The following is a 12551-nucleotide window of genomic DNA, read 5'->3' as shown; positions in this document are numbered from 1 at the left end:
TTACAGGGAAATAAATAACGTTTTTTGGTGTTTCTATAATCCGATAACCAGGTGCCACATTTGGTACAAACTCGTGAATTATATGACTAGGTTTTCCGTTAACAAATGAACCGCTCACTATGTCACATTCAATGCGTACTATAGTTGTCGACAGAATGGAAACAGGATAAGGGGATTCAGTTAATATATTAGCTTGAATGGATTCTGAACCGAAGCCAAGTAAATTACCGATAGAGCCTTCTTTGTTGAAATGAATATTTTCAGAGCATAAAATAGATGTTTTTAAGGTATTATTATTGCATGTTAATGCAAAAGAGCATCCTTCAATATGTTCTTTAAGGTAATCGTCAATATCTTGAAGTTCATATGATCCTTCAGGAATTTTAATTACTTTGTTTTTACCATAATATAACTTATTATTTCTGTTGTCTATGTTGGGTATAGAATTAAAAGTTGACATATACAATAGCCCACACTCATATTCACCATCCAGTTGAAGAGCTGGTGAATAGTTTGTTAACAGAGTGGAAGATGTTCCAGTTATAGACAAAGTGAAAGACATTGTGAGAATGATAAACTGTTTATTGTGCGATGATATTTAAACGGTTATACCAATATTGTTTTAAGTATTTTAGACATAAATGACCACAATTGACAGTGTTAAACTTTTGGTACGTGTCATAATTATAGTAAATATCATATTTTTTTAAATACCTCTTTAATTCTAGCGGAGGTGGAAGGTCTCCATAACTATTAAAATATTCACAATAATTATTATCTTTTACATAGGCTACCCAGTGTGTACCATTGTTTTTAGAACTGTCCAAATTAACAATTCCACATTCTACTTTTTAGGACTCTTTGGTAAACTGTCTCTCATATAAACTCCTCGAAAATATGGAATATCAGATGAGTGTTTTAAAATATCAATATTTGAAAGAGCGCGCCTGGGTAACCTCTCATTTAGTTTTTTGAAATTTTCAAACATAATCCTTTGCCATTTTTATATGGTTTAATGTGTAAGCCTTTTCCTAATGCAATAGATTCCATCATCTTGTTATGTCGCTCTGATTCCGCTAAATTTTTTCTGGCGGCTTTGTAATCACCTACAGCTTTAGCAATTCCGGCAGCTCCTCCTGCTAATGATCCCAGCGCAGACAGACCGGCAAAAATAGGTATCAGCGGTAAGAAGCCTCCAGTTTTTGGAATTGGTATAATACGAGGTACCTGTACCTTGGAATTGGTATTGAAAATTTTTGTCGCAGCAATAAGAGCTCGATCAATTATATTACGTTTTGTTTTTGGTTTCTTTTTTAATTCAGTGCGTATCTTGGACACAAAACGTTTAAAAGGTTTTATACCCGCACCGGCCTTTATTTTCGATTTCATCACTTTGCTAACTAACCATGAAGCAATTTTTTCTCCTCTCCCTGCATCTTTCGACTTTCTTCTTTGTTTCGCCATTTCGTATAGTTCTAAATCAGCACGATGTCTACCAGCTAAATCAGAATAATTATCATATGCTATGTCGTGTTTCATACACGCATTATCTAGCGCATTAATTCCTTTATCACCTCTTTGTAACCTTTTGCGCAATTTCGTTCCCGGACCACAATAGTTATAACCAGGTAAGTGTAATTCGAAGGGCAAATTATTAATAGCGCTGTTTAAGAGTCCTCTCCCTTTCATATCCCGTAAGATAATAACACTATCATTAAAAGGATATTATATAAATAACATTAAACAATGGCACTTTTATCAATCCAACTGTTTTCGCTATCATCAAGGCCTAACCATTTAACATACAACTTTCTACCCTTTTTTTAATAACCTTTTCTACAAGGTAAACGTTTGGATGGTTGGTTTTCAGAAGTTCTTCTTCGTAAAATGTACCGAGTATAGTGTTTTTATGCTGGTCTTGAACGTGATACGTAACAGGTTGAGTGCGATTCACATGAGTAATAGTGAAAAGTTCTGTTGACCAATTAGGTGTGTAACCTTTGTGAAAGGCATTTTTATACTTACTAATGCGTACACAATCTCCTTTATTAAATTTGTTCAATTTATAAGACAAAGTGGCTTGTGATCTTTTAATATTTTTTAATACTTGCATTTCATTATCAACATTTACATCAATAGGTTTCATTTTTGTTGTGCGATGTACGGTCTGATTATACGATTTTACTACATCGTCTAATGGCTTACCAACCCATTTATAGTTACCAACTAAACTGAAATGTTTGTAGAGTTTAAACTTAATGGTCTTTATCAGCCTTTCAACGATAGATGCCTTTTTAATTGAATAAGTTGAGTAATGATTTACGTTTAATGATTTTAAATAGAAATCAAATTCATGATTGTAGAATTCTTTTCCTAGATCAGTTTGTAAGTTATTAGGTCTCCGTTTAGATGTTTTGATTATTAGTTCGAATGCATCTTTGACTTCTGTTTTAGTTTTAGACTTAATAGGTGTACACCATGCATACTTTGAAAATGTGTCAATAACGACTAAAATATATTTATATCCTCTGTTAACAGTATGAAGCTTTTGTAAATCTATCAAATCAGCTTGCCATAAATCATCAATTTCTTTTAGTACAACCGATCGTCGCTTAAAATTTCTTCGCGCTGACCGGTGGATCTCGTTCACTATTTGTTGTTTTGCCATTATTTATTTTTTTTAAAATATCATCTACCTCCTTCTTCGTGTAAAAGTTCAGTTTTAACTGAGTTACGAGTTGGTGAATTTGATTATTTATTGTGTTAAACAAAGAGTCTATATACTTCTTTTCGTACATGTTTTGAATGTATTCATCAACGTACTGTTTGTTAACTGCATCATCGGAAGATAATGGTTTAACAACTCCTTTTAATCTAACAGTTTTTAGATCAAAATTTCCTGCTTCTGTTCGAAGCAAAGCTTTGTACTTGAGCTCAGAGATTTCATCAGTACGCAAACGTTTATGAACATGGTGTCCGAATTTGTCTATATTCATTTTTTACTTGAAAGTCAAACTTCGACTGATTAGAAAGGTAAGAGTATTCACTTATATATTATTTATCAAGCCTGCTTCACGTAATTCTTCAATTATGGATATGATTTCGTTATCTAACCCAGTATTACCAGCGTCTCGCGATGCCATAAGCAGTTTTAATCTGTCTACTAATTCGTTTGGATCATCCCAATATACATATGAAATATCTCTTTTTACTTTTTTCATTGATGGTAAACCTTCACCGGATACACATAATTCTTCACTTACTGTGCGTTGTTTGGATAATTTGAAAAGGGGTTTTATAAGGTTTAAATATTTCATACCCTTGTTGCTTTTTATGGGTTTATTTGGATCAAAGTCACGTCTATGTGCATTCGTTTTCAATAACAATGTTTTATACAATCGTTTATCATCTTCAGTTACTAGTTTTAAGTCAGGTACTTTCTTAAACAACAAATCATTTAAGCCTCGTGTTAAAAAATAGCTTTCTCCACCTATTACGAGTTTGTCATCATTAACAGAAATTGGGTAAGATCCAAGCATTAGCTTTCCGCGCTCATTTCGTACACCGAATGGAATATTCATGATAAAATATTGTTTTTGCCAAGCAGGATCATCGCGAGGAGAATAAAACGAGTCTGACGTTCTAAATGATACATTATTTGTTGTATCAGAATCACTTTGGTTCCCACTTCTTTGAGATGAAGAATCACTATATTCACTATCATTTAATTCATTTTCACTATAATTTGGTTCAGATTCAACTGACTTTCTCAGCATTGTTTTATTATCCAAACTTTCTTTCATCCCATCTTCTGAAGGACTATATTTCAAAGTTTTTACCGACTTATTCCATTTAAACCTATCGTTATCGAAATCTGAGGCACTAATATTAAGATTGTTATCATTACTACTATGTTTTTTTACCATTTCACCAAGTGGGTCTGTGATTGGTTTTAACATTGCTTCCAACATCATATTATCGTTTGTTTTAACATCACGAATGCGTTTAACTTTTTTCTTACTGCTTCAGCAGATTTGAGTACTTTATGTTTAAATATTTTTTCTTCGTTAATTTTATGTTCCATGTCTGAACTGGATGGTTTCATTTTCAACAATAAGTTTTTAATGTAATACTATCCTTTATATATCAAGTTAATCTAGAATTATAAATGTATCAAATCCTTTTCTATAACATCCTGAATTTCTATTACAATCTTTATTTATGACTAAGTAATCAAACGGTATCTTCCATACTTGTGCACACATTTCACGAAATTGAGACCATGACATATCACTTCCTACATGTTCATCATAAACATGCTTTAAATTAATATCATCCTGTTTAAAAAGAATGATTAAGTTAGCATTATCTCTTATTAATTGTTTAGGTATTTTACTATACGTTTGATTCAGATAAAAGCTATCTATATTTTTATGTCTTCCCATTGCGAAGTAATCTCGTATATTATTTTGATTTTCACACGCAACATCATCATCAAATATTATAATGGAATTCATGTTTGCTATATGAGGACTTAAGATTTCATCATTTACACTATATTTTTTAAATGAAACTGATGGAACTAGTTTTAAAACTTGCTCAAGAAATTGGTACATTGGTTGAAATAAGGTTTTAGAGTATACATAAACATTTTCAAAGCGTAGACCTTGTTCATGTAGCAGCAAACCAACAATTAAATTTGTTTTTCCACAGTTGGATGGGCCGCATATTATACAGCGTATGGTGTCAGGTAAAAGTGAGCCATGTCGAAAATAGCGTTTCTTGGACAAAGAACAAACAGCATCCAACTGCAATTTCTGAGACTGTTTTACAAACTTCATATTATCAATAGACACGTGCAACTAACTTGAAAGACAATATGCCAGTAGTATATTTTAATAAGCTTTAGAGTATATATTTTATCCCAACGTTGCAAATGATGGTTATATACTGAGAGTTTCTGAACCACGCACGTAGCTATATATTGGGAGTGTCTGGACCACGACTGCGACAGCGAGCGAAGCGAAGCTGGAGCATTAGGAGTGGGCCAGAACTCCCAATATATAGCTACTCGCGCCATTTTTTAGACCAATGCATTATTACTAAACTAGAAAATTTTGTTGGAGTTACTGAGTATTGTAAAAATTAGATTCTGCACTTTATGGCACACCTTGTGCATATATTGGGTTGGTAAGAAAGTAATGAGCGAATCATAACCAATATTGTAATTTTTATTTAATTTATTATTTTAATCATTTATCAAAAATATAACGGCCTTCGTTATCTACTACTTGTCTCCATCGTTCTGGTAAAGAATGAATAGCATCGGCGAAGAAGTTCTTAGGTTTAGATTCAAAAAATGTACTGTCGTAGATGGGCTTGATCATCGAACTTTTTTTCATTCAAGGCATTGCTTAGCGATCTGAACAATGCGTAATCCGTAGGTGCCAAGTCTGGAGAGTACGGTGGATGAGGTATCACTTTCCAACCTAGCTCCAATAGCTTTAGCCGAGTCACTTTTGCAATGTGTGGGCGAGCATTGTCGTGTAAGAAAAAAACTTTAGCATGCTGTGGACGATTCTGACAGATTTTTTGGTTTAAATTTTCAAGCTGATTACAGTATACTGATGCGGTAACAGTCATTCCACTTGGTAGGAGTTCCCAGTGAATAATACCATGAATATCCCACCAAACGGACAGCATAACTTTTTTCGGGTGAGGCTCTGTTTTTGGTGCCTCTATTCCTTTTTCGTTTGGAGCTAGCCACTGACGTTTGCGTGTGTGATTTATATATAAGACCCATTTTTCATCTCCCGTGATAAGATGGTCCAACCAGTTGAATGTGCGGCGAAAAGACAGAAGTTGTATGCAGATATCGGCACGGCGGTTTAGTTGATCTCTATCAAGTTCGTGCGGTTTACACTGTATTTGTAGTTTTTTCCCAACTCGTGTGAATGTGTTTCTATGGTGACATGAGAGCAGCCTAACTCGGTAGCAAGAGTACTACCTACTCGTTTGCCTCGGATCTCCTTCAATTAAGGTTTTTAATTTGGCTACATCAATCTTCACCGGTCGACCAGACTTAGGTTGATCTGATAATGAAAAGTCGCCACTACGAAACCGCTGGAAGCATCGTTTCGCCGTGGCCTCAGACACAACTTCAGGAGCAACACGCTGACATATATTACGCACTGCTTCGGCGGCTGAATGGCCAGACTGAAATTCATATAGTAAGCAATGCCTTACATGCACTTTTAATTCGTCCATTTTCTTCCTTATATTAGCTCGGCGACAGCTAGTGAATGACTGACGAGAAACTGTGCGACTCGCCCTTTATATACTTTCGATCATAGAAGATTCTAGAACTCTCTCAAAAATTTTATGTGGAATTCAATCGATCGCTCATTACTTTCTTACCAACCCAATAAAAGCCATTGCTAGGTTATGTATAAGTTTGAGCAATCGTATTCCATAATGACTAGGGATTGTAAGTTAAATTAGTTTTGTTCGAAAGCCGGCTGCTTTTTGCAGTTGCAGCTGGTACTTAGAAGTAAACTAGGAGCCAATACGGTATTATGAAATAAGTTTGACTGGGATTTATTTAGAATTCATTTCTTAGAACTACATATATGTATTTCACTTTGCTGGGAACTACTAGTTGTTACGCACAGGCTCGTTTTCACTAGGCAGTACGTGATGTTGAATACAATGCGAATGTTGTGTTACAAGCTAGACATCTTGCTTTAGAATTTGTCAGTGCAACAGCAATACTAAGTATACTCTAGTGCATGGTATCTATTTCAGTTTATGGTATTAATTACCTCTACAGTATCTCACAGGCATCCCGTCGTTTTCTCCACTCGACCCTGTCAGTGTTTTGCTCACTTTTAATGCTTGAGACGGATATTTACGGGTAAGTACTATACGTATGTAAGTCGTAGACATTACAGAAAGTGTAATTTTGATTTGGAGATAATTTTGAGTCGGTCGGTTGGGCACAGCACATATTTCATGCAACCGATTTTTCAGAGAGAAAAATGCGTGTGGCGTGCTGACGTTGGTCACAATTTGAGACGAAGCCGAAACTGTTGCCGAAAACTATTTTAAAAGTAAATGAATCATTGTAGAAAAAATATTGTAACAATCGACAATGTTTAACTAACTCAAAAATGCTTGTGGAATCTAGATTCGGTACCGCCTAAAATTGTTCCCCAGCAGCAAAAAATGCCCAACGTCACTCGACTTTTTTGACTTCTCTAAAACAACGGCTTCATAAAATAGTACAATAGGCTAGTTTCCTACTAGTCAAATCAGTTTCTTTTTAAGAACTGTCAAGACGATTTGCTAATATCGCGGTCCCGGGTTCGAATCCCGGTAAGGGCATTTATTTGTGTGATGAGCACAGATATTTGTTCCTGAGTCATGGATGTTTTCTATATATATAAGTATTTATATATTATATATATCGTTGTCTGAGTACCCACAACACAAGCCTTCTTGAGCTTACCGTGGGCCTCAGTCAATCTGTGTAAATGTCCTATAATATTTATTTATTTATTTTTATTTATTTATTTAATATTATGGAATTACTATGAAATACTGAGGAGTGACGTCACGGTCAATTCATTTACTTTATATCTTTCTCTTTGACTTATTAAATAGAAATTATGGTTAAACATAACTACTGTCCATATTTTTCTTACAATTATGTGGTGATTTATTTCGTGCCCTGCATAAAATATTTTATTTTAAGTATAGGAAACTAGCCTATTATCAACTTCATATTTTATACTTTTAGATATTTAGTCCATATAAACTTGAGGTACCTACCTGTTCTTCAGGATGGTGGGCTAGCTCATGTAACGTGTAGCTGAGGGTGGTCGATGAAGTTTCGATAGATCCCAGGATAAATACCGCCGCTTGTGCAAGCATCAAGTCGTCAGCCAACTCTGAAATAATATATACAGCGTTTATTATGTTTCTAAGCGGTAAATAGCTAAGGGAGAACTGTATTTAGGTAAGGTACAGCTTGCAGCGGGGCAAATCCCGACTGGGGGGCAAATGTAACTGACTCGTAGCTTTTGCCCGCGGCTTCGCTCGCGTTAGAAAGAGACAAAAAGTAGCCTATGTCACTTTCCATTCCCTCAACTATCTCCACTTAAAAAATCACGTCAATTCGTCGCTCCGTTTTGCCGTGAAAGACGGATAAACAAATAGACACACGCACTTTCTCATTTATAATATTAGTATGGATAGTATGGCTTGAAAGAAAACCGAAATGTGGTATCGCGGGTACAGGTTGCTAGACCATCGCCCTCATGGTTATTTAACCCAAGTACCTGAGCCGACTAGTACGGTACTTACGGGTGGTAAAAATCTTAGCCCGTCGCTCCATGGGGTACGGCGTAGGTACGGTAGGTACTGTACTCATAAATACTGTAAAATATCGAGGGTCAGTTCAATGAAGCTCCAAGCTTAACCCTTAACATCTTACATTAAGTATTTTTATTGCCGACTTGGCAAGCAACAGCATGTGGACGACAGATTTTAAATATGACTTTTTTCTGTGCAATAGTGCAAAGTTAATTTAGCCGTGCTCTAACAAAAAAAAAATACTTTGTCACTGCGAGCTGCTCTAATAATACTGTTGGGCGTAATCATTTAACTCACTGGATCCAGACTCGGCGGGGAGTTTTACATTTTCCTTTAATTTGAGTAAGTGATTAACGAGGTCTTTATCGCTCGATACGCCGGTTTTATTTCGCTCGGCGACAACGCCCCAAAACAGTTTTCTTATGTATTCGGTTGCGCCTCCAGAGAAGAATTGTAATCTGTAAATAAAATAAAAGATGTCATTCACTGAATTGAATTCATTAAAAAGATCGTTTAAAAGGTCCTTTAAGGTGGAACTTTTGTTTGAATAACATGTTGTAAGTAAGGTAACGGACCCAATCATGGACAGTTTAAGAAAAATTTTCGCCTCTTTTTGATATTTCACTCATAAATGTAAAAATTCTACCGCTAAGCGTGTTAAATCTTGAATGTCCAATCCTTCTTTTACATTTCAAGCGTATTGCAGTATGGATACTCCTATTGGTTTCTTCATAGTTAACAAATCAAAAATAGGTGTTTTTTCTCCAATTATGGACGGCAGTTCTCCAGTAATGGATCCCCCATTATGGACAGTGAAATAAGTTTAAAATTTTACTTTTAAAGCCAACTGATACTCAATGAGTCAATATTATATACCATAAATGCAATTAGTTTGAGTTATTTTAACATAGGATTGTTTCTTGTAAATTTTGGTTTTGTAAATTGTTCCTTGTCCATCATAGGAGGTAGGCAGTTTTTCGGTTCCAGTAATGGACAGTCGCAAAATAACGCCATTTCTTTATATCTTTGGAGCAACAAACTAGTATGTTTTAGACCTTATCAGTACAGTAAGTAAGTAAGTAAAACGCATTCAAGTTTACACTGAGTATTATTTTTTTATTATTTTTTATATGAACTCAACTCTCTTAGCAACATTACTAAGAATTCGTCTTGATATTTTTTTCAGTAAACTGATGAATTTTATCTTGTCTCCAAATCCTTCAGAAATAACCGAATTAATTGAAACTTCAAAATGAAACAGCTCTACAACTCTAGTTTACGGTACATAGCCGTCAGTTTTTAGAAACTAATTTTAGATATATATTTTTAAGGATTTGTGTTTTTTTGTCCATAATGGCATCACCGTCCATTATGGGGTATTTCACCTTACCTAAATACTTGTTATTTAAATAAATGCCAGTTTCAGTTAATATGTGATCTTTTTACTCCAGCTAGGGTCTGAAGCGCTTGGGTATAATAGACATGAGTTACAAAAAAAAAACTTAGTGCGGGCCTTTATGACATGATACTCCAACCATACTCTATGCCTCCAACATAAAATTTTGCAGAAATCTCATTTAAAAACTTTCATCCCCATTCGATGTTTGACGACACCCATCGGTAACACAAATATCATACCATGCAAGCCCATTAAACAAAAGTACCTAAACTGTAAACTTACCTCAGCAGTTTCGCGAGGAACGGCAAAAAGAAGATAGTGCTGAATTCGAGTCCTCGCCAGAAGGTCCACTTCACCATGTGGCTTGTGATGAACCACAGAGGCGAGTCTTGATCGCTGAGGCGGCTGATTCGTATACCAAACACAGTGAATGCAACCGTGTCTGAGGCGTACATTGAGAAAACTTCCTGAAAGATAAAGCTAAGGGTAAGCTGGGGAAAGATACTTAACATCGGTTACCCTGGTTAAAACAGTCATAAAATTAAATTTCAGACACATTGCCTATCGATATGAAAGTCGCTAGGGCCTCCGGTCTTTCGTCCGGCCTTGGCAGCTATTCGCAGTGCGTTGAAATAAAATGCCTATTAGTTAACTCCTTAATTAATGAGCAATCGGTGTAAAAAAACTTTAGGAAATAGAGTATGCATGGCTGTATTTTATCATGTCACTATTTAGGATAGGAAACAACACAAACTACAGAAAATAAAATAAGAAAATTAAATCAACGAATTAACTTTTTAAACACCTCTACATAGTTGAGATAGACTAGATACAAAGTTGCACCAAGTGACATGGATATCATCTTCTCAAATCAGTCTACACTGGTTAAAAAGTTAAGAATCCTGTTTAAGTACTGTGAGTTACCTTAAGATTGACATCTTCCTTCCTCTCGATAAAGTTGCGCTGAACTCTTTTCACGAGCTCTGCGGCGTTCATGTTCATAAGTTCTGTGACTTTTCGAAGACGCGCTGACGTGAACATGGGCGTCAATTCTTGTCTCATCGAGGCCCATATTGGATTCTAAATAAATATAATTAATCAAACTGAGAAATATTTAATTACGACACAATTAATCGTGTGTCTGTCGGTCTTCCTTTACTGCACAGACAGGATGGAAAGTGATAACTAGGCAAACACGGCAGTGTTATGACTTATGACTCGTTCCTAAAAACCTACTCTCAACTATAAATTACGAGTAAACGATTAAGCTTATAACTTTGATAAGTACTAGTATTCTGCGCTGTGTATAGATACTCAGGAAAACAGACAATAAAATGGTCAAGCATCTATGAGTAGGTACCTCACCCGCGTCAAGCAAGTTAAAGGTGTGTTTTAGGTATCTGAATAGGCTAGTCTAGTCTTTATTCAGGTGACCTTAATCAGCATAAAGCCCACCAAAGTCGAACCCATAAGATGGAGACAAATTATGAAGTCGTATTTCCTCATAATTATTCTCCTTAACCGTAGAGCCAAAAAAAATTAAACTGATCCAGTTCCAAGAAATTCCTAATGTATAAAATGTAAATGTAATATTAGATATTATGATCTTCTTTGTAATGAAAAATAACTCCAAGAAATAATTTACTCGTAATGTTCAGAGAACCGAACGTAGGTACCTAAATACTTATTATTTTCTACTACCGACGTAATTGGCCTACTTAATTACAGTTATAACATGTATTAGGTATTTGTTTGTTATTTTTAAACTCAACATTCGTGAAGCAAATAATGAATAGTTTATAGTAGGTACTTATATTAATTGGCTTACCTTTACTGTGAAGAGATTCAGCGATCCAAGCGGGTCGGCGTGACCGGAATACAGGAACCTGTCCTCGAAATTGCCGTAATCCTTGACGAGAACTTTGCGTGCAAGCTCCGGGGTTTGCACCACGAGTGTCGGCGTCAGTCCCAGAAACATCCCCACACAATCTGTAGGATACTTCTTACTCAACTCGAGAAAGAAATCAAACACTGATTTCCTCATAACAAAACTGAGATTCCCTATCAAATAGATGGGCTTCACGTAGGGTATACCACGTTTCTTCCAGTAATCATATCGGTCCCTCAGAACCCAGCACAGGGCGATGAACGCGGTGACAGCTGCCGCTAATAGATATTGCGTTGCACTCATTTTGAAAACGTGTATGTTGGTCCGCAGATCGAGGTATAATGCCGGTTCTTACGAGTACTTGACGACTTAAGGAAAGACTTTGCAACTAATAAAGTCTTGTCGGTCTTGACATTAAGCGTCCATATCAGGTCGGATATTTATCAATGACGACCATGTATTGTATTTATAGGTATAAACTATTTTTTACATAATACGATTAGATAAGTTTGTACAATTCAGAATGTGAGATAGTTGGTTAGAGAAGATAAATTAAACGGTTTGCACATTGGACGCAAAATCTCATTGGAATGTATAAATGTCAATTTATACTGCATCCGTGGCAAACAAACATACGAGCCTGCCAGTTGGTAAGCAGTCTCCATAGCCTTTGCACACAAAGCGAGATGACATTTACAACGCTATGGGCGTCCTCTTTTTAGAGCCGAAGTAAAGATATACCGGCTGTGCCCATGTGTTGCATTCGGATGTAGCATCCATTGGCAATTGGGGTGGATGACATTCGGAAGATTGCGGGTCACGCCTGGGATGAGACTCAGCCGGCGTATCATGCTGCCAATTTTATCACTTATCCACGTGGATAAGACATCT

General features: G+C 35.8%; 1 protein-coding gene across 1 annotated transcript in view; it reads right to left on the bottom strand.

Moving 5' to 3' along the window:
• LOC125240530 (cytochrome P450 6k1-like) overlaps positions 1–12062 on the bottom strand; it is a 32883-nt gene extending 20821 nt beyond the window's left edge. The window contains exons 1-5 of the mRNA XM_048148422.1: positions 11601–12062; positions 10697–10852; positions 10055–10239; positions 8671–8831; positions 7831–7949 (exon numbers count right to left, since the gene is read on the bottom strand). Coding sequence (XP_048004379.1) covers positions 7831–7949; positions 8671–8831; positions 10055–10239; positions 10697–10852; positions 11601–11963 — 984 coding nt within the window. The 5' untranslated portion in view covers positions 11964–12062. The remainder of the gene's footprint in view (positions 1–7830; positions 7950–8670; positions 8832–10054; positions 10240–10696; positions 10853–11600) is intronic.
• Positions 12063–12551: the final 489 nt, after the last annotated feature.

The sequence above is a fragment of the Leguminivora glycinivorella genome, chromosome Z (assembly GCF_023078275.1).
Source record: "Leguminivora glycinivorella isolate SPB_JAAS2020 chromosome Z, LegGlyc_1.1, whole genome shotgun sequence".
In the NCBI taxonomy this organism is placed as follows: Eukaryota; Metazoa; Arthropoda; class Insecta; order Lepidoptera; family Tortricidae; genus Leguminivora; species Leguminivora glycinivorella.
Note: the sequence above shows the minus strand (reverse complement) of the source record. Positions and strands in the feature narration are given on the sequence as shown.